This window comes from Bipolaris maydis (genome assembly GCF_028858645.1).
Source record: "Bipolaris maydis strain C4 unplaced genomic scaffold PSV08scaffold_11, whole genome shotgun sequence".
Taxonomy (NCBI): domain Eukaryota; kingdom Fungi; phylum Ascomycota; class Dothideomycetes; order Pleosporales; family Pleosporaceae; genus Bipolaris; species Bipolaris maydis.
In genome coordinates this window covers 1,356,757-1,378,279 of record NW_027093867.1, presented here as the reverse complement: position 1 = coordinate 1,378,279, position 21,523 = coordinate 1,356,757, and the positions used below count along the sequence as shown (strand labels likewise).

The following is a 21,523-nucleotide window of genomic DNA, read 5'->3' as shown; positions in this document are numbered from 1 at the left end:
GGAGCAAGTTGAGGTGCTTAAAACTCAATCTGTCTTCAACGATTTGGATATCAGTCAATTGGTCCTGTACAGGGATCACGTACTTACTCATCATCAACGCCAGTGTTTTGGTTGACCAATGGCACCTCAGGGGCGATGGTCTGGTCAACATGACGACGATATCTAAGTACATGAATGGAAGCAAGCTCACATACTGTATACAGACAAGGCACGCCACAATTCCGCAGATGAAAGCGCCACAAAGCCCCCACAGCGTTGGAACAGCGTGGCCTCTTTTGAGGTTCGGTGGCAGCTTCGAGATGGCTCAGGGACGGAACTACGGCTAGCGCGCGCACGGGTAATTTCCCCAGCGACACGTTGCGAAAGCTACAATACAAACCCCCCCTCTCACTTTCCATCTCCAGGCTGCCTTCAACCAACCTTTTTCCCTTCTCCTTGTCTTCTTTCTTGTCTCTGGGCCATAGTTCGCAATCATGAGCGGCCGTAAGTCCACGCCCCCGCCCTCAATGGGCCCGCGATCGCCCACGCGCAAAACAGGGCGCACTGCGGCACGCACAGCTAACGCCTCCACGCAGTACGGTTCCTCGATCTTGTCAAGCCCTTTGTGCCTCTCGTTCCCGAGATCCAATTGCCCGAGAGCAAGGTGCCGTTCAACAACCGCCTAGTATGGACTGGTCTCACGCTCCTCGTCTTCCTCGTCATGAGCCAGATGCCACTCTACGGAATTGTGTCGTCTGATACCTCGGACCCGCTCTACTGGCTGCGCATGATGATGGCGAGTAACAGAGGTACGCTGATGGAGCTGGGTATCACCCCCATCATCACCTCGGGCATGGTCTTCCAGCTTCTTGCCGGAACCCACCTGATTGACGTCAACCTTGACCTCAAGTCGGACCGCGAACTCTACCAAACCGCTCAAAAGCTCCTTGCCATTCTCCTGTCCTTTGGCCAGGCTGTCGTCTACGTTATCTCTGGTCTTTATGGACAGCCATCCGACCTTGGTGCCGGTATCTGCGTCCTGCTCGTCATCCAGTTGATGATTGCTGGTTTGATTGTCATTCTCCTTGACGAGCTCCTCCAGAAGGGCTATGGTCTCGGCAGCGGTATCTCGCTCTTCATTGCCACCAACATTTGCGAGTCTATCATGTGGAAGGCCTTCTCCCCCACCACCATCAACACTGGTCGTGGCCCGGAGTTTGAGGGTGCTCTGATTGCGCTTGTTCACTTGCTCTTCACCTGGCCCGACAAGACTGTTGCACTCAAGGAGGCCTTCTACCGTCAGAACCTCCCCAACGTCATGAACCTGATCTCCACTGTTCTCGTTTTCGGCGCTGTCATCTATCTGCAGGGATTCCGCGTTGAGATTCCAGTCAAGTCTGCCCGCCAGCGTGGTGTCCGTGGCTCTTACCCTGTCCGTCTGTTCTACACCTCCAACATGCCCATCATGCTGCAGTCTGCTCTGTCCTCCAACGTCTTCCTCATCAGCCAGATGCTCTACAGCCGCTTCTCTGACAACCTGCTTGTCAAGCTTCTCGGTGTCTGGGAGCCCAAGGAGGGCTCCGCTCAGCTTTTTGCTACCTCTGGTGTCGCTTACTACATGTATGTTGCACAGAAAGCCCACTCTGGTAGTTTCCACACTGACATTGTACAGGTCTCCCCCTCTCAGCATCACTGAGGCCCTCTCTGACCCTCTCAAGACCGCCATTTTCATTGTCTACATGCTCGTCGCTTGCGCCGTTTTCTCCAAGACCTGGATCGAGGTATCCGGCTCCTCTCCCCGCGATGTTGCCAAGCAGCTCAAGGAGCAGGGTCTGGTCATGGCTGGTCACCGTGAGGAGTCCATGTACAAGGAGCTCAAGCGTGTTATTCCCACCGCGGCTGCCTTTGGCGGTGCCTGCATTGGAGCTTTGTCTGTTGGTAGCGACCTCCTCGGCGCTCTTGGCAGTGGTACCGGTATTCTTCTTGCTGTCACCATCATCTACGGATACTTTGAGATTGCCGCCAAGGAAGGCGACATGTCCGGTCTCAAGGGTATGGTCATGGGCTAGATTGGCTCATAAGAGCCTCGTTCCTGTGGTTTTGAAACGGGCATGTGTTGGGGTTGAGTGCTTTGTCGCACGTTGTAACATACGATCTAAGAAATAAAAAAGTCTGCGAAGGAATTATAGCATCACTTTACGCATGAAATGTGGAACCTGGCCAGGCTACCACCGGTAAATCCTTGCGTAATGAATCATTGTTAACAGCAAGAATGCATTTGACCAAACCATTCAGGCAGTGATGATTTGCTTGGACGCCTTTTACGTATTTCCATGGCCGTTGCTACGGATCAATGTGAAAAAAAAAAATGCACAGTATTGGTCGATTAAGCGAATGCGAAATCTGGCGTCTTACCCCTACATGCGCTAGCATACCTGACACTTAGTACACGGACATATGGATCGTTTAAGCGAGTGCGAACGACTGTCTAGATAGACACATGACAACGGCGGCTTCGCAACCGGGCACAAAGCACGGTACTCTCATGTACGTTATGCTACCTTTTTGATAGGCTGGGCTAGCTTACCTGGCTTTCATGTGCATGAAACATGGGTATAGTGCGTACAAGCGAGTGCGAAAGGATGTATCTGCAGATACACAGGTACGTATGACGATTGTAGTATTCACAGACAAGGCAAGTATATAAAGTATGCCGTGAATTCGGAGCAATGTAGCAAAGAAAAAAAAACCTCCCTCATCTCCACTCATCACCCTTTTTCTCAATCTGGTTTTTTTTTTCTCTTTTCATCTAACTTTTCCACATCCCCAATCTAAAAAAAAAAACTACAATGATGCACTCCATCGCCCCCAGTAGCCCCCTCCTGCTCACCTGGAAACGCCAGAACCCGCCCAAATCCCCTGGCTTTGACTGGGAGATGTACCGCTACACGCCTTCTCTCGTAGGTGCTATAATCTGTATTGTTGTATTTGCAGCCATGGCCGCTCTACACGTACTTCGCTTTTTTCGGTCCAAGAACCGCATCATCATTTTCCTTGTCATTGGTGCTTTATGTACGTTTCCCGACTTTCCATTTCCCCTTACCTATATCTATTTATCTATCCATCCATCCATCTATTCTGTCGATATACATCAAATTCTTGACTAATTGCCTCTTTTTTTCTTGGGCGGTACGAATAGGCGAAGTAGGAGGCTACAGCGCACGTATTGCTTCGCACTTTGATAATCAAGCCTGGGGCCCGTTTATCACGCAGGGTGTGTTGCTGCTGGTGGGACCGCTGTGGTTTGCTGCGACGGTGTATATGATGCTTGGTCGTACGATAAGATTGGCGGGTGCGGAGGATGTTGCGAGTGTGGGGGCGAGGTGGTATACGAGGGTTTTCGTTACGGCGGATGTTACGACGTTGATTGTGCAGGGGTTAGGTGAGTGAATGTGTTTTCTTGTTTTTCTTTTTTCTCTTTCAGGAAGATATTTACGTGGGAGGGGGGGAATTAGGGAAACAGATGCTAATAGAGAGATTCACAGGTGCTAGCATCATGGGTACGATGCAACTTTCGCTCGCTATAGCGGGTGAGAAAATTGTTATTGCGGGGCTTGCGATGCAAGTTGCTACGTTTGTGGTTTTTCTCATTGCGGCAGGGGATTTTCACATGCGGATGAGAAGGCGTGTTGCGATAGCTTCTACGCCTGTGACTAACACGCCGTGGGAGAGGATGCTGTATATTCTTTACAGTGTCAGTGCACTCATTCTCTTGCGATGTGTGTTCAGGTTGATCGAGTATTCGATGGGGAATGCGGCATATCTCATTGCGCATGAGTGGACGCTATATTGCTTTGATGCGGTGCCGATGTTTTTGGTGCTTGTATCATTGCTAGTGTTTGAACCTTCATGGTATGTTACGCAGGATGGTGCTGAGAAGGTACAAACACAGACCGATTGCGAGGCTAGGGAGGTAAAGTAAACATGATCCCTTTTTTGCACTTTGGTTATTTCTACCTGTATCCCCGCTAGTATGTTGCCTCTGTTTATTTATAGGTCGAATACGGTTACACGCGAAAAAAGGATAGAATTCAAAATGGGAACCGTCGTCTTTGAAATATAATTAACCTTCAGCCACCATTACATTGGTGGTGCTCTGCAGAAAGTGACCCAACCGCACCCAGTCTGACATTTTGGATGACGTACATGACTACAAGGATAGATCATAGCGGCTGGGCGCCTTACACATCACGCGGCTCCAACCAGCCTCACACAGAAACATTAACTCTACCAAGCAATACTAACACAAATCTAATGGCGCGTCGAAGCCCCGGCTTTGTGACCAAGCAGCCACATTCCAAGTCGAGAGGTGGATGCTTAACGTGTAAAAGGAAGAAAATCAAGGTCCGACCAACGGCTCTCGTTAGAGACTGCGAATAACCCGATGTAGTGCGATGAGGCGCGGCCAAAATGTCGTTACTGCCAACAGAGAAAGTTCGATTGCGAATATGTTCAGAGGTTCTCATCGAAAACACCGGAGTCTTCATCCAGTCACGAGGCTTCACCACAACCCTTGAGCAACGAGGTTGATTTCTACATCTCTTCCTCTCAATCCCTCATTCCTCCATCCAACACATCGATAGGTACCTTTACCTCACTCGATCACTACCTACTGCAATACTATGAAACCCACGTCTGGCAACGCTTCGTAATGTGGGATGACCCGGTAATCAAGACCTTACACAAAGACGTTGTCCCAAAAATGGGCATCTCGCATACCTTCCTACTCTACTCGCTGCTGAGTATTGCAGCCACACAGAGCAATATCCAAAATCCAAGTAAACAAGTAGAGAAACAAGCCCTGGTATACAGACAAAAAACCTTCGAGTCCTACAAAACCGCACTCCAACGCATCACTCCGGATAACTACGAAGCCGTGCTCGCAACAGGAACGTTTTTGCTTTCCCTAGTCCTGCCATTGGCCTCTTACACAGACGAAGAGTACCTAGACTGGTTGTTCTCGCTACTGAAACTCAGTGAAGGCCTGCGCGTTCTAGCTTCTCTCCGCTGGGACCATGGTATAGAAAAGTTATCTGTGTATCCGCTCGTACGACGAGAGTCGCGTATACTGCCTCCACCACCTATCATTAACCCAGCTACTCATGTACCCACTGGCACCTTGGGCGCCACACCAATATCTCCTAATCCACCACCAACATATGCATCCTCTCACCTTGCAGGTCACAATGGTCTCTTCTTGCCGCCCCTCCTCACATCAGTCTTTGAAAACACCGTGTCTTTACAAGATGATTTTGGGTTATATGTCGCTACGCTTCTGCCGGCATTCCAAGCTCTATCTCCGATTTTTCTCTCGCTATACTACTACCACATCACCGAAGACTTTGGCATCCGCATATCCGTCTTCCCATCTTTCCTCACCTCAGAGTTCCTTCATCTCGTGCGGCAACGCGAGCCCCGCGCTCTGGTACTTGTAGCGTGGTGGTTTGCGCTTGCGGATTTGGTACCGCAGGGATGGTGGGTTGGTGAGACTGTGAGGAGGGTTGTTGCAGCTATCGGAAGGGAGGTTCAGCGTGGAGATGACGAGGTGGCTAAGATGACGGTATGTGGTGCGGAGAGGATTGTGCAAGTTTTTGAATCTGAGGGTGGCGAGGAGGCGGCAAAGAGTGTGTTTGACGGGTGGAGAGGGGTGAGGTGGGAAGTGGGACCAATGGATTTGGCGGCGTGGGAGACCGCACAGTTGGTGCATCTGGAGAGTCTTTTTCATGATATAACAGTGTAGGGGGTAACAGACAAGTAAGGAAATATACAGCTTTCGCATTAGTACTTGAGCAGAATTTACAACCATATCATCGTTAAGAATCAGTTTTGATAGGATAGTATCACCTTCCTTGTATTTAGTCCGGGTTAAATTCACACGACTAAAATTCAAATCACATCAGCTGAGGTTCCTTAACTGATACGCCATTAGGATTTACACCAAAGCCATTGCAATTTCCAGCATGAAATTCGTTTTGATAAGTGCATGTACACGTCCCAGTATACCCCTTAGAACAGACAGCACCATCTTGACACGTTATCAGCGATGCATTTATGAATGCTGGGAACAAAAGACCGAGCCTCACAAGCACATCGAGACGGAGAAAATGCATGTCTGGAGTAAATTGCGAGTAGTGAAGCTTCAAAAGTAACAAGAGGTGGATAGTTTTGAGAAACGGAGAGGAGAAAATGGCTTGAAATTTTGAAATGCGACACAGTACGCGTGAGTTTGACATGGAGAAATCAAGCATTTATAGCAAAGTATCAGAGCTATAAAAGGGAAGGTGAGTGAAGCGTAAGCCGATTAAGGAGCGAAGGTGAATACGATAAGCCTTATGCAGGATGACAGAATAGTGTCATCTGTTAATACCATATTACCTTTTTGAACCTAATTCTCATTGCTCTAAACTATAATCCATGGCTCATCTGTATTAGGCCCAGCGTGGAGGTAGGCATGACACTTATCGGCGAAACAAAATCCTCGTCAGATACTGTCAGTTTCGTCAGCTCAATCTATCAGCCAATCGGATCTACTTGGTAGGTAGTTGAAGTAGGGGCAGTGGGGCGGTGGCAAAATTCGGGATTATATAATCTATCTGGTTTCAATACATTATGTGCCCACCTTGAGCAGCAATCACAGCCTCGCATCGGCTTCCCATACTATTGTTACAGAGGTTTTGATCCATCCGAAGTCTGACTGAACAAAGCCCCCTATTTTCTCCACTGCCCCTACTTCCGCTATCAATAAAGCCAATTTTTGTCTTGCAGGGCCGATCACCCTATTACTAACAGATTAAACTCATCTCACCAACTACGGCGCTGCACAACTCGAAAACCAGTATGAAATAACTCGTATAGCCTGCCTCTAGCTTTTTCTTGTTGTCTATATTAAATTATTAGCTCTACAGCGTGCACAAAACGCCTGCAAAATTGGCTTTTCTTGTCTGTGCATATAGACTATAGTTAATCTCTACTACACATTTGCAATATCCGATCGCTCCGATTAAGATATAATGCCATAGACCGTGTTGTGAAACAAATGACATCACCAAGATTTCATGGATCTGGGTAAAAGCTTAATCCAACATGGATGGGGTAATTACATTTTTTGTAAATGTTCTGTCAGCTTATTGAGTAATTTGTGGGGAGGTATGTATTAGCCAGGTGAATTAGGTCTTCTAACCATTACCGGGATATCGGTGAATCATAGCAGAGCGAATGAATAAATCTGATTTTGTGAAGCTGTCGGTATGTTTGCTTTGGAAAATCAGTAGTAACCTAATAAGAAGTTAAAAAAAGGGTAACTTACTTGCTTACACGGCTTACTTCTCAAGTGTCTGTCGGCCGGATTATTCGCAATACATGTGGTGATTCCGAGATAGTTTGTCCGTCTTCTGTCGTGTTAGATAAACCTTTAGTTCTCTGTTGCTAGGTTTTGAGATTACTAGATTGTACGAGGTGTGCTTCTGGTTCATGATATGGTCTGGATTCTGTATTGTGAGCTCGAGGTGTAATAGAATCCCATAACAAGAACATGATGACAACCCTCAATTACTTTAGTACTCCCGAGAAAGTGCAAAGGAATTAACATGCCCACTTTCCAGAAAATAACGCCATTTAGTACGTGACGTGACAACCTGTATTAAACAAAACGCAGTCACTCAGTAATATTCCACGCACACATCCAACACTACATCGTGAAGCACCCCCCCCCCCCCCCCTCCTCTTCAGGTTATTCTCATCCTAGTTCAACACACATCACATATACAAAAAAGCATAGATAACACGTACTCCATACATAATTGCAACCACTACAAAAGCAGCCATACCCGACCACAAAATACGAAATACCACGTCAACCCACCCAAAAAACACAGAAATGAGCATGCTAGTATGAGTGTTTTAACAAAAACATACGTAGTTCAAAAAAAAAAACACTACTTAAATTTACATGCATACTCCCCGACGTCTTTGCCACGTTCAAATCTAGCCTGCAAAAAAATAACTGTACACATTGCTCTCATATACGTGGCTGGGAAAACAGAAAAAACAAAGCACAGTTCTGAAACGAACTGGGATTACGCGATTAAGAGATATTGTAAAACAATAGCATATTTCGGTACCAGAGAGAGCGCGAGATCTAAGAAACAAACAAACAAACTCAAAAGTAAAAAAAAAAAAAAGCTACGAGAAAAGAAAAGGCATGGGAGGCGTGATGGTAGCACATTGACACACACACACATATATATATATATATAACAAAAGAGACTTGAAAGAAAAGCGAGAAGGGCAGAGAGAATAAAGCGAAGGGGTTTTATAATAGTATTTAGATATATTGAAAAGCATCCGAATATACCATTGTGACATGCCAAATCCGGTATACAGTAAACTTAGCTATAAAGCTAAAACCCCCCCAAGTCCTGCATCTCGGAAAACGCGAGAAGAAAAAAAAGGGCAAACAACGCCAGAAACTCCTCGTCCATGTTTCCACCTCCCGAGTTTTCTTCTTTTTTTGGTTGTTCAACAAAGTTGCTATTCGCGAATCGCCCAAAAAAAGGTCAACTTCTTCTTCTTCTAACCCCTCTTACATTCACATATGCAAATCCCCACGTACATTTTTTTACTTCCTCACAGTCTTACTAGCCTTAGCCACAACCTTGACAAGCTCAGCATACGCCTCGGCAAACTCGTCGTCGCCCTCTCCCGCCTTCTTGCCAAGCTTGTCCTTGCCAATCATGACGACGCTGGTAGGTCGCTTTGTAGCGCTAGCCTCGCCGAGCTGCGCGCGGCTCTTGATATAGATATAAGGCACGTTGTGGTCTTCGCAAAGGACAGGGATGTGCGCAATGACGTCCATGGGCGAGATGTCGGCGGCAATGACGACAATCGCGCTGGGGTCGCTGAGGGTGGAAGCAGCGCCTGCGGCGGCGGATTTGCGCAGCGCCTTGACGACTTCTTTGACACCGCGGCGGAGCGTCTTGGACTTGGCGGCTGTTTGAGGGTTAGTCGAAATGTGATTGTGTGTGAGCGCGTTTTTGAGAATGGGGAACCTACACTTCTTGACGGTCTTGAGAATCTTCTTGACTTCCTTGTCGTTGTCGGCTAGCGGGAACGCAAAGGGAACAAGGGCGCCGCGAGGCTCGTCGCCGGATGCGCCATCTACGACATTGACCATGGAGACCTCAGGCTCCTTCTCGAGTTCTGCCTCTAGCGCGTCGGTCATCTCGACGTCGTCCTTGATCTTCTTCTCCTTCTTGTCCTTCTTGCTCTTGGTTACGCCATCCTTCTCGGCGCGCTTTTCCTTCTTATCCTTCTTCTCCTTCTTGAGCTTCTTCTCCTCGATATCTTTCGACATTGTGACTGTATGCGACTGTGTTTGGAGGGCTAGAAAGCCAAGGTAGAGGGTTATATGAATATGGCGGACAATGCGTGGAACTGCAAGCAGACGGGCTGGTGTAGCTAGGCCTCGAAATTTTTGGAAAAGTTCAATTGGAGCTCTTCGCGCTAGTTATGCATGGTGGTCTGTGGGTAGCCATTATCGATTAGCGGCTTCACGCAACGTCGGATTGTGGTCGGCAACACTGAGATTCAAAGGGCCTCACAGGCTGCCTGTATGTAATTCCAATATGCTCATGCGAAAATGTGTTCATACAATAATATTTGAAATCATAATCTACCCACACTTCGGCATGGTCAATCTACTACTTCCATCCTGCCCTCGGCCACGTAAAGGCGCTTCATGAAATACTATGGTATATGCACATCGAACCCCAAAAGCTCCATGACGAATAGAAAAGACTGCAAAAAGATGATAGCAAACAAACGGTATTAGCAGAAATGCAGCAGAGGCAATACAGGCAGCAGGACCGAAACAGAGCGATAACGCGCCTGGGGCCAGCCTCCATTAGTCCAGAAATGCCGATGGGTATGAGCGAGGGAAAAATATTAAAAGGACGCCAAACAAGTAGAGCGCATGCTCAAGTGTGTAGCCATCTGGACGACTGCCCCTGTGCGCCGTATTACCCCAATCTTGAGAAAGTGAAAAGAGACAAGAAATAGAGTACTGATGCTCGGCACGCCCAAACTCCATGACATGCTCCCAGATGCAAGGAGGTGACTGTAGCAAGACAAAAAGAAGAATCCCAATGACAGATAAACAGAGAAATGGACAAAAAAATCAAAAAAACAGATCGTGAGTAGAGTGCTAGAGGTCGATCGCATGACCCTAGTAGGCCATCTGCATCTCGAGGACCTGGACACCGCCAGCCGCCATGGACGGTGTAGCGGATCCAGAGCGAGAAGACATGGCGTCCTCATAGCCGACAAGGGCTTGTGAGTGGAGCTTGAAGGCCTCGCCCATGAGCTTGGTGATGCTATGCAGAGTTAGTGACAAGTTTCGCAGAGCGATGAAGAGATCAACATACCCCCAGACAACAACTTCGTCAATCATACTACCCCAAAGTCGAGCGACAGTAGAGCTTAGTTTGGCGCCATAGACATCGACTGAATCATCATCGAACAAGTTGCGTAGCTTGTTATACATAGCTAGTTCTTCTTCTGTGGCTGGTTCTTCGTCGTGTTCCAAACGGTAGAGCCACAAGGTCAGAATGACCATCAGATCCATGCCAGTAAGAGGATGCTCGATGCTCCAGTTGGTGGCTGAAGTACGTGCAACCCAGCGGATTCCTTGCACAGCGGCAACTTCGATGCAGTCAAAGCACTCCTGGATGACCTTGATCATCTCGGGTGAGCGCTGGACCTTGTCACGAGCGTTGGTCATGGCAGCAGCGACTTCGTACGAGTCGTGATAACGGAGAGCCTCCTGAATAGACTTGAGGTCAACGACTAGTCGAGCGCGAGTGTTCCTATACAGTGCCATGGCATTGAAGATTAGAGGGTGGCCCTTGTGCGGGGCGCTCAGCTGAACGACAACCGTCTCGGGCTCGCACAGCTCAAGCGACTTCTCCCAGGTCTCAAGAGCTAGCCGGAGCTTGTACTCGGTGACTACGTCCTGAAGAGCTTCAGGGCTGCGCTTGTGATACCACACCTCGAGGAACAGAGCATTGATCATGACACGCGTGGCGAAGGCACTGTAGCGAGCAGTCTCGCCCTGGAAGAGATTGTCATGCGCCTGACGGAACGTGATAATCTTGGATGAGCTCAGGCTTTCACGCCAGGCATCGTCATCCGAAACTTCCATAGTCCAGAGGGATTCTGAGGAGGGCAGTTCCAGCGTGTCAAATTCATTGAAACCCATAGCAGGCGTGTGGTTATAGGTAAGAGTGAGCAGACCAAAGAAGATGTAGACTGCATAGTAAGTTCGGCGGCACTGCTCGTCAACGACCCATTCCTCGTGGTTTGGCTGAGCACCATCACGCGCGTCTGACCGAAGCTTGAGCTCGTATCGGTTTCCGGCAACCATGTTGGCCAAAAGACTCTTAATCGAACAGGCCCACTCGAGACCCTTTGGATCACCACTCCAGCTGGAGAAGATCATGTTGAGCAGTGTGCTCTGCATGGTCCACAGGGGGCATTTGCGCGAACTAAAGTTCTCCTTGTTCTGCAGAAACTGGTTTACGAGAACCTTTGATCCGATATGCAGCATATATGCCTGGTCCTGGTCGAATATGTACAAGGCACCTATCGACAGGACAGCAAGGAGCAGCGGGGCCGACACCTCTGTAGGGTTGAATGTGGCGGGGTGCAGAAAGGGGAGATGGTGGTGGAACAGATCAAAGTAAGTCTTCAGCAGGCGGTTGAGGGTGTTGAGGCTAGGAAGGTGGAATGTCTCAAGAAGCGCGTTTTCACTGTCATACTGCTTGATGTTCTCGTAGATCCTGGCACACTGCTCTTCCGAGTCCAATTGAGGGGCTCGGGTCATCATCAAAGCTTGGTTAGGGCCGGGCGACTTGCGGTAGTCGACTGGCGAGACAGGCCCCATCATCGAGGGATAGGGCGACAGAGCACCGGGGGTTCCGAGGCCGTTGCCCCCGTTCATGGCGGAGAAGGTGGGCGCGAGGCTGTCGTTTCCCGACATGGTGCGCTCCATCAGAGGGGGCAGCTGGTGAGGGTGGGAGCCGAGGGCGGCGGCCGAGGTGAAGGCCGAGTGGGTGTTGGGAGACGACTTGGGCTCAGACTGGGGGACCATTGAGTCTCTCCAGGGCATCTGGGGTAGCATGTTCTGGCCAGGGGCGGTGTAGGGGATGACGGGCTCCATCATGGGGGGCCCGGTGGGGGAGATGACGGGCTCGTTGTGCTCGGGAATCATCTCGGGCTCCTGGCTGGCCATGGCTTTGTGGTGGAAGTCGGTCATGAGCATGGCGGCGGCATTGAGGTCGTCGTCGTCGTGCATGGCCTCGGAGTCGTGCTGGATGCGCTCGAGGGTGGTGGCATTGTCGACGGGGGCGGGCTTCGAGGGCCCGGCATCGGCGGCCTTTGTGGTGCTGCGGCGCTTCTGCTCGCTGGGCAGCGGGGCGCCGCCGTCCTTTGCGTGGACGGTGCGGTCGTGGCGGAGGAGGAGGTCGCGGCGCACAAAGGTGCTGCGGCACTTGAGGCACTTGAAGGGGCGCTCTTTTGTGTCTGCGGTGAGGGGCAGTTAGCAACACAGTGTCAATCTTCCCCGCAGCGCGACCACGGCGCGAAGGTGTCCCGCCGCAGTAAACAGCTACCCCGCTCTAGCCAGGCAGAGCTCCCATGGCGACGCTGGGCAAGGGGAGGGCACTTACGGGATCGCTCATGACGGCTGCGATGTTCGCTGCGGCTGAAGGCGCGGTTGCAGAACTGGCACTTGTACTTCTTCTCCGGCGCGCCCGTCTTGCGGCCGGCGGGCGACGAGTTGGACGCCATCACGGCAATGCAGAGATGCAGCGGGCAACTGCAGCAGCTCGAGGCCGATGCGAGGGGATGATGGAACGGCCGGCGCGCGCGAGCGTTAAAGTGTGTTGATGGGCGAGGTGCAGTGGCTGTGCCCGTCGTTCATCCCGCGCGTTTGTATACACAACAAAAAAGGCGAGCACAGGACCCGAGTGGCCGGCGGCAGAGCGCGATGTACAGACGTCAGCGCCCCAGGGCTGCGTGCGCAATGATGAAGGCCGCGGGCTGCGTGAGGGTTGAGATGGATGCGAGCGGCGCGAGGGCGGAATAAGGAGACCAAGAGGGGCAGCAGCCAAAATCACAAGATGGGGGGGGAGAGGCACAACGCACAGTCCGCCAAATAGCAGGCTCACCAGCCCAGCCATCCCCTGTGATCTCCTCGCGGGACCGAATAATTACGTCCAGCATGACAGCGCTAGCGAATCCAACGCCAACTGTTGATGAAGTAGGTGTACAGCGGTCGCATCCCACGTTATATTTGCTTGTATCTATCGCCGCCCATTGACAGTGTGCCGTGCAGGGTTGCGCGCCCGTGGTTTGCTGCGGGCCACGCCTTTAGCATGAGCATGGCCGCCTGCACCGCGCCCCTCGAGTCTGTCTCCCACTGTTGTGCCACTCTCTCTCTCTCCATCACGCACATGCACACGCACACTCCCCTCCCCCTCGCACCCCTCTCGCGTTCTGCCGCCCTGCCGCGCCCTACAGCCCCTCCCTCGCCCAAGCCATGTCCTTGTAGGCATACCGCCCATCTGCAGTTGCGCCTGCACACCGGGTACTCCCTTAGTTGACGGGCTGGGCCCAATTGCAACATGGCAGGCGCATGTCCAATGATTTTGATCGCACGAGGCTCTTGCGGAGCGCGGTTTCGCCGTACCACGCGCTGGCAGCGGAGTCGCCCTCTGTATCCACCAGTTGTGGCTCGACATCTCAAAGAGGCGGTAAGAATGGCCAGGCGACTTTTGCCTCTTGAGTGAGTAGTCTGCTGGGGCGCCATTCCTCAGATGCAGGCCGAGCGCATGGAGCCTCACCGCCTCACTCTGCGTGCCTGTGTGCCTGCGCCATTCATGTTGGCACGAACCCCAACCCTACATGCTACATACACCCTACACCCACCCACATACACATGCACACCACACAGGCGGGAGCTGCCCCTCGCTGGCCGCAGTCGCTGGCCCATGATGACCTCACCCAGCCCGAAAAAAATAAAAATAAAAAAGGGGTGGTTGCAGCCCCTCGCTCGCGGAGCCAACAAGATGACGCCAGGAGCACCCTTCCAACTCGCACTATGAAATGCTGCTGTGTGGCTGCGAGTAATTTGGAGACGATCGTCGGCTGCCCTCACTCGTTCCTGGAACTCTATCCACACCTCCGGGCCATGGTCCCGTTCCCCGGACCCACATCCTCTTCCTAGCCCGGTCCACACATGCACCAGACGGCAGCAGCTCGTTGCTGTCGACCGCACTCAAAACAAGCCATTGCGCGACGATGGCATGCTTTTTTACGCCTGTCCCTCCAAATCCCAATGCCAACACGCCCGTGGCCGCCATGCCCTTGACCCGCGCCCGCCCCCCACCACCACCGCCGCCACTGTCCACCACAAATGCAAACACCCCTCTGCCTGCCTTCCCGGTCAGCAGCAGAGCACCTAAGTAGAAGAGTCGACTAACATGCCCCGCTTGCATCGGGGATGCGCGTATATCCTGGGCGACATAGCGTCGGTCGCGGTCTGGTAAACGGCCTTGTTCCCGCGCCAGCCCATTTTGCCTTCACCGTCAGTTCGTCGCACAGCGCCCTCGCGCCACATGCCTCGTGCTATCTCTCTCACAACCCCTCAGTGTCAGCGAGGGGCATGCATGGCTGCTGGGCGAAGCCCCCCTCCCTCGCCCCTCGCCCCTCCTCGCGCTAGAACGCTTCACGTAATGCTTTAGAAGCGCAACGCGGCTTCGTGGTCGAGGTTTCATGTGGCCGGGCATGGTCTGTTCGCGCAACACGGACGCCATAGAGCCGCTACCGATCCGCCTGCGTCGTGAGATAATTTCAACAAGGTCAAGGCAAACGACTATAATCATTTAGTGCCAGGGACCATGGCCGGCTCGGGGCATTGCCCGTGTCCATGTGCTCGCCATTGTCTCAAGAGCAAGCTGAAATGCTCGGTGGCTGCTGCCCTTTTTCCCTTTTACCGTTTGGTGACGAACAAATATTGTCATGACCTCTGGACACCGTCCGGAGACACCTCCACGTCCAGCGCCGCTCCCGTTGCTATGTGCTTACTCGTACTGACAACAAAGCTTTCCTTTGCGCTCGCTATATCCCGTCATCTCCCAACAATCTCCCAGCCACCCTGGGAGTGACAGCAGCATCATGGTCAATTGGGCGGGTGGCCGGCCCACACACCACTCCGGCCCAGTGTCGCAGAACCCAGAAGTCGAGGCTTCCGCTTCCACGCGACACATTAAGCAAATTCGAGAATGGTATCGGCCGCTAATTCCTCCATGATCACTCAGGGCTTCCATGGCGTCTTCGACGATGAGATGCGCGTGTCAGTCACCGCTCTCGCATCCATGTGGCTGGAGGCTCTTGCTTGACTTTGCAGCTTCCAGTGTTCCACATTCTCTACCTTTACCATCAGCCTCGACACTCGGCCTCGCCAGACTAGGTTGCACAGCTCGTCGAGTGTCGCTTGGCGGCTTGCGCAACTGCAAGTAACGTTCGGCGCAAGCAGAGTGTCAGGACGCCAAGGGTCAGAGGTCGGACGGACGACTGGATGGTCGCACAAGACCGATATCCGCCCGCAAAAGGCGACAGGTCCCTGCCGTTCTTGGGACAACGTTTCATAGCGCATAGAAGGAGAATTAGCCAACGAGTCAGCCAGTGTTCTAGATGAATTGATGAGTGTATGGAACACCTGAGGTCCTCCCCGCCCAGTCGCCAGGCTCCTCACTCGGCGTCTGCATACTTACATACATACATACATACATACATCCATAGTAGGTATTTATGTATGTACTACATATCGCATACCGCATACAGCATCCGTGGTGGGGTTTCGCACGGTTCATGATGCTGTTGGATCATTATTGGCCAGCCGTAGAGAGACCACTTTGATGCGCATGTGTACATAGTATGTACTTACATAGACATGCTTCAGGCTGGTGTGTTTAAACGGCCATCTGACAGGCAACAAATCTTACTACGCGACGTGTTGGACCGGCGGCTTTTGGATGATGGACATGCAGCCGGCTCAAGATGGCCAGCAGCGTAACCATCTATCTGGACAGACAAGTTGTGCGTATGCACAACATCGGCTGCCGGCGGGCTTCGCATGTAGACGTGCATGAATATTACAACATGTAGACAAGCAAAGCGGACTCTGCGAGGTCTTGGATTGAGGGATGAGCCCGGGGCTTGACACATTGTTAGCTTCTTTTATTATCCAGAAACCCAGCTCGCCACGTGACTTGTGGCAGCAGTGTCCCCACATTCGGGGGGCCTCCACCGCTCACAACGCCTGCCCAGCGACCCGCCCTGGTGTTGCAGTTTCTTTCGCTCCTGAGCTCTCTTCCTCTCGACGATAATCATACACAAGTGCCCGCTGCGAGACTCTATTCGCTGTGCAGTCCTGCGAGGCGCGAATGCAAGACTCCTCATTCGCATGCCGGTCCCGCCCCTAGCCCAATTGCATGCCCTCACCCACCCCCCGGCCATAACACGCGGGCTATCTGACCCTCGAAATCGACCGCGCTGTGAGAACGAGCGGCCCACCTTGCGACCTCTTCTGCTCTTGTCCCGGGCCGCAGTAGAGGGGCATCTTGCACCCGAGTGTGCAGACGTTGTTGTTGCTCCCCTATCCCGTCCCCCCTCGAGCTGGTCGCGCCTTCCAACATGAACGGCTTCAGCGGCACGACCGACGCTGGCGGCATGTACGTCAAGGCCCTATACGACTACCAGGCCGACGACCGTACCAGCTTAAGCTTCCGGACGGGCGACATAATACAGGTCATCACCCAGCTGGAGAGTGGGTGGTGGGACGGAGTCATCCATGGAGTGCGTGGCTGGTTTCCAAGCAACTACTGCGCCGTTGTGCAGCGGCCCAGCGAAGACATCGAGGAAGACCGAGACGGTGCCGACGCCGACGACGATACTCGTTCAGCCAGCGGCGCAGAGGGCGACTATTCTGACGATGGCTCCCTGAGCGGCGGCAACGACACCATCCTACCCATTGAGCGCAACACCGCACCCACCAACAACAAGGAGGAGGAGGCCGCCTTTTGGATCCCCCAAGCCACCCCAGATGGAAGGCTTTTTTACTTCAACACCCTGACCGGCGTAAGCACAATGGAGCTACCGCTCGAGTCACCCGCCACAAATGAGAGCGGCCCGCGCAACCGCACAGATGTCTTCATTCCAGAAATGTCGCGACCGCCCGCCGAGCTGCTGGCTTCGGGCTCTGGCTACAACATGGAAGACACAGACGACGAAACATCCGCATCCGACTTTGAAGGCCCAGGAACAAAGGGTTCCTACACCTCTCGCGTAAGTATCGAACCGCTTACCCCCCTCCCATTTGTGTGTGTAAGCCCCCTCTGACTTGGAACTACAGCACAGACAACGCTTGTCTGGTGGACTCTCATCAGCCACCTCCATGGAGTCAATGAATGGGGGTTACCACGGCAGGGCCTACGATCAAAGCAGCATGAGCTTTGCTGCCTCTGCTGCAATTCCTCCCGCTGGTACGACGGCCACGTCCTTTGCAAACAGCCCTGGCCTAGGAGGACCCAACGGTACCCTTCCACAGTCACGAAAGTTTTACGACGATGTCAGCCCAGTCCCTCTTACCTGGAACAGGATGGTCGAAGATATGCGACGTGCGGTTGAGCGATACAAACAGGCCATCAACAACAGCGACAGGTCAGAGTTTGTAAAGCGTGCTGAGGACATTTCAGATCACCTCCGGCTGCTACTTGCGGCTGGCTCGGGAACGACGGATAACCACTCTGGTAACCCTTCCATCATATCAACCAACAAGGCCCTATACCCTCACTTCAGAGAAACTATGTCGCGCTTTTCAAAGCTAGTCCTTTCTTCCCACATTGCTGCATCCGACTTTCCTCCCCCAGACTCTTACTCAAAGTGTCTGAAAGAAGCAGAGGGCGTGATGAATGGCGTATTTGGATTTGTGGAAGTAGCTCGTCAGCAGCGGGGCGAAGAGATACCCCGCCTTGTGCCTGGATTTGTGGTCGGCAGCACTGTTGGCGGCAGCTGGCAGAACAATGGTGCAGACTCCCGGGATGTTAATACCTCGATGTATTCTGACTCAGAAGACCACGAGCCCTCTTCTGTTGAGCCGACTCTCAAGCTAGATTCTCGTGTACTGGAAAGGCTGCACGACGTGAAGAGATTGATTGTTTCAAGCATCCGTCGCTTGGACGAGCACCTGGTCGTACGAGATACCATCATCTCACACCAGAAACACCAGGAGATTGGCGACCATATATGCAATGCGGCAAGCAAGGTGCTTGAAGCATGCCGACCCTGGATCTCAACCATTGAACAAATCAACCTCGCATCTCTGGACTTGGACTCTCAAGGATCGCAGCTCAGCGAATTCAGCATACAGAAACAGAAGACTTATGACATAGTCTCTGAACTTGTGATAGCATGTCAAGGAGTGGCAGCACCTTTGGGAGACGAATGGGCCGAACTCCGGGGAGACTCTCTAGAGGACCGAATCAACGCTGTGCGAGCCGTTGCCCGTGAACTTGAGTCGACTTGCGCCCAGGAGTATACCTTACTACAGAACCTGTCGGAAAACATACCCTTGGATGATATCATAAGCCGTTCAGATCCTCGGAGAAACACTGACAGCGAACTACCCAGTCACGCTCGCGTTCCATCTGGACCTGAGAGGCCACTGCTCGGTAACATGCCCAAAGCTGACACATACAGCGCAGGATCGTCCCTTGGAAACGACGATACGAAAGTTGAGCCGATCCGTTCTGCCAACAGCAATAAGAAGCTCAAGGATTTCTTTGGTGAAGTGCCAGTCATTCCACAGCAAGCAGTTGAAGAAACACCAGAATTCTTGAAGCTCGATCACGAGGGCGAGATTTCCTACGATCATAAAACCACCCCACCCCAGCTCAAGGGTGGCACTTTGGCAGGACTTGTTGAGCAGCTTACCCGCCACGACCGTTTGGACCCCGCCTTCAACAACACATTCCTACTTACCTACCGATCCTTTACCACGGCTTCCGAGCTTTTTGAGATGTTGGTCAAACGATGGAGTATTCAACCACCCCATGGTCTAGCAAAAGAAGACTACCAGCATTGGGTAGACAAGAAGCAGAAGCCAATCAGGTTTCGTGTTGTAAACATTCTTAAGAGTTGGTTTGATAACTACTGGATGGAGGGTAACGACGAAGAGGCACGGATCCTGATTCAGCGGGTATACAACTTCGCCAAAGACCATGTCGCAACTACCAGTACCCCTGGAGCAGCGCCATTGATGACTTCAGTGGAGCAAAGATCTCGTGGACCGGACATGCCAACCAAGCGGTTGGTTCTTACCCTGAGTGCCCAAACGCCACAACCTATTTTGCCCAAGCACATGAAGAAACTAAAGTTCCTCGACATTGATGCAACCGAATTCGCTCGCCAACTCACAATCATCGAGTCTAAGCTTTACGGCAAGATCCGCCCTACAGAGTGCTTGAATAAGACTTGGCAAAAGAAGCTTGCACCTGGCGAGCCCGATCCAGCCTCGAACGTCAAAGCGCTCATCCTTCATTCTAACCAGTTGACAAACTGGGTCGCACAGATGATCCTTACCCAACAAGATGTCAAGCGCAGAGTGATTGTGATTAAGCATTTTGTCAACGTAGCAGACGTGAGTCAACCTGATATACCGCTCTGCATTGCATGTGACTAATGAGATACAGAAATGCCGACAATTGAACAACTTTTCTACTCTCACTTCCATCATTTCAGCTCTGGGTACTGCGCCAATCCATCGCCTGAACAGAACCTGGAGTGCTGTCAACCAGCGCTCCATGGCAACGTTGGAAAGCATGCGCAAGCTTATGGGTAGCACCAAAAACTTTGCAGAATACAGAGACACTCTGCACAGGGCAAACCCACCTTGCATACCCTTCTTTGGTACACAATGACCTCTCCAAGAAACTATCACACGTACTAACATATACTCAAGGTGTATATCTCACCGACTTGACATTCATCGAAGACGGTATTCCCTCGCTGATCAAACGCACAAACCTCATCAACTTTGCGAAGCGTGCGAAGACGGCCGAAGTCATTCGCGATATCCAACAGTATCAGAATGTGCCTTATCCGCTGCAGCCAGTGCCTGAGTTGCAAGAATACATCCTCAGCAACATGCAATCTGCAGGTGACGTACATGAGATGTACGAGATGAGTCTGAGCGTCGAGCCAAGAGAACGCGAGGACGAAAAGATTGCAAGGTACGCAAACGGTTTTTTGTAGAGAGAAACCAGGAGCTAACGATGTTGTGTCTAGGCTGCTCTCTGAGAGTGGATTCTTGTGATGAAAAAAAAAGACTGAAAGAAAAAAAAACCAAAGAATGTGTCCACGACGATGATACCCCCCCTCACACTTTCCAACCCGCGGAAGAAACTCGCATTGGGAAAGTCTTGCTCGGATCTATGCGACTTTTGGCGGCGTTATCTAGGTGTACATTTTACCTTTATTTGGTCCTCTTTTTATCATTTCCCTTATTTCTTCCTTCTTCTTCTTCTTCTTCTTCTTTTTCTTCTTCTACTACTACTTCTTCTGGCTACGTAACCCTTTATTCTACCCTTTAACGAAGAAACGAAAAGAGTTTGGATGCGATTTGGGTTTTTTATTGATATTTGGATTTCAATCAGCCTATAGGGGTTTTATCCTTTTTTTTGCTTCTCTACCTGCTCCTTTTTGCTTTTTGGAATTGTATGTGACTTTGACTGCCGGTGTGCCGGGGAGCGGGGAGCGTGTGTGTGTGTGTGTGTGTGAGAGAGAGAGAGAGAGAGAGAGAGTAAAATGCGACTTTCTGATCTGTCGCCTTTGTCACGCCTTCGCTCTCTCCACTGTCATCGGCAGTCCTTTCTGGGTTTTTTTTATATTCGTTGTGGGGCGTCAACGGATAAGCTATGGTTTCTGTGGGCCATCTATGTTAAGTTGTTGCTACATCATGATAGGCGCTTCTTTTTTTCGCGAAAAAAGGATCTAATAAACGCGTTTCCTTTTTTTCTCTAATCATCTAACTTACTTGAGTATTTCACAAGTGCTGCATTGTGTGAATTGGATCTTGAAGGTATATATGCAACCGGGTCTTGATATTCTATGTGTGTGCGTGTGATGAACCGACAGCAGGTATCCGTCACACACTTCCCTATAAACTCCTCTCTACACAAAATACACTACTTATATCCTTCCATACACACACACATACCTGTCGCTTACTACTTCATTCTAAACAGCAACCCCTACACACACAGGTACAAAAGATGAAAAGGATTTAGTATCAATTCCCCAAGTTTACCGCATATATATCTATATACTTTTTACCTACCTACCTACCTACCTACTTTTACCGCCCCTT

The 21,523-nt window shown here is 51.3% G+C and overlaps 8 protein-coding genes across 8 annotated transcripts; 4 read left to right on the top strand and 4 right to left on the bottom strand.

Moving 5' to 3' along the window:
• The first annotated feature begins 398 nt into the window (after positions 1-398).
• On the top strand, positions 399-2,247 carry PSV08DRAFT_320429 (SecY subunit domain-containing protein). The gene is made up of 3 exons (XM_014221817.2): positions 399-483; positions 576-1,599; positions 1,652-2,247. Exons 1-3 carry the CDS (start codon positions 474-476, stop codon positions 2,046-2,048), a joined length of 1,431 nt encoding a protein of 476 aa, XP_014077292.1. The 5' UTR covers positions 399-473; the 3' UTR covers positions 2,049-2,247.
• Positions 2,248-2,828: 581 nt separating this feature from the next.
• PSV08DRAFT_403977 (RTA1 like protein-domain-containing protein) lies at positions 2,829-4,121 on the top strand (the record flags this gene model as incomplete). The annotated part of the gene is made up of 4 exons (XM_066093666.1): positions 2,829-3,051; positions 3,230-3,421; positions 3,525-3,952; positions 4,036-4,121. The coding sequence occupies 4 exons, from the start codon at positions 2,829-2,831 to the stop codon at positions 4,093-4,095; spliced, it is 903 nt and encodes a 300-aa protein (XP_065948733.1). The 3' UTR covers positions 4,096-4,121.
• A 157-nt stretch (positions 4,122-4,278) lies between these two features.
• On the top strand, positions 4,279-5,782 carry PSV08DRAFT_378843 (uncharacterized protein; the record flags this gene model as incomplete). The annotated part of the gene is made up of 2 exons (XM_014221819.2): positions 4,279-4,383; positions 4,430-5,782. The coding sequence occupies exons 1-2, from the start codon at positions 4,294-4,296 to the stop codon at positions 5,777-5,779; spliced, it is 1,440 nt and encodes a 479-aa protein (XP_014077294.1). The 5' UTR covers positions 4,279-4,293.
• A 2,571-nt stretch (positions 5,783-8,353) lies between these two features.
• PSV08DRAFT_320408 (50S ribosomal protein L30e-like protein) lies at positions 8,354-9,483 on the bottom strand. The gene is made up of 2 exons (XM_014221820.2): positions 9,091-9,483; positions 8,354-9,027 (listed from the first exon to the last, which is right to left on the bottom strand). Exons 1-2 carry the CDS (start codon positions 9,389-9,391, stop codon positions 8,657-8,659), a joined length of 672 nt encoding a protein of 223 aa, XP_014077295.2. The 5' UTR covers positions 9,392-9,483; the 3' UTR covers positions 8,354-8,656.
• Positions 9,484-9,667: 184 nt separating this feature from the next.
• Positions 9,668-10,292, bottom strand: PSV08DRAFT_320398 (uncharacterized protein). The gene has a single exon (XM_066092678.1). The coding sequence runs from the start codon at positions 10,255-10,257 to the stop codon at positions 9,982-9,984; it is 276 nt and encodes a 91-aa protein (XP_065948732.1). The 5' UTR covers positions 10,258-10,292; the 3' UTR covers positions 9,668-9,981.
• Positions 10,262-12,882, bottom strand: PSV08DRAFT_403974 (fungal-specific transcription factor domain-containing protein; the record flags this gene model as incomplete). Its single annotated transcript, XM_014221822.1, has 3 exons — positions 10,262-10,409; positions 10,461-12,615; positions 12,762-12,882. 3 exons carry the CDS (start codon positions 12,880-12,882, stop codon positions 10,262-10,264), a joined length of 2,424 nt encoding a protein of 807 aa, XP_014077297.1.
• Positions 12,883-13,397: 515 nt separating this feature from the next.
• Positions 13,398-14,086, bottom strand: PSV08DRAFT_249927 (uncharacterized protein; the record flags this gene model as incomplete). The annotated part of the gene is made up of 2 exons (XM_066092395.1): positions 13,398-13,962; positions 14,031-14,086. 2 exons carry the CDS (start codon positions 14,084-14,086, stop codon positions 13,398-13,400), a joined length of 621 nt encoding a protein of 206 aa, XP_065948731.1.
• Positions 14,087-16,791: 2,705 nt separating this feature from the next.
• Positions 16,792-20,486, top strand: PSV08DRAFT_228119 (ras guanine nucleotide exchange factor domain-containing protein; the record flags this gene model as incomplete). Its single annotated transcript, XM_066092218.1, has 5 exons — positions 16,792-17,442; positions 17,510-19,795; positions 19,848-20,064; positions 20,117-20,387; positions 20,443-20,486. The coding sequence occupies 5 exons, from the start codon at positions 16,792-16,794 to the stop codon at positions 20,468-20,470; spliced, it is 3,453 nt and encodes a 1,150-aa protein (XP_065948730.1). The 3' UTR covers positions 20,471-20,486.
• Between the last annotated feature and the right edge of the window lie 1,037 nt (positions 20,487-21,523).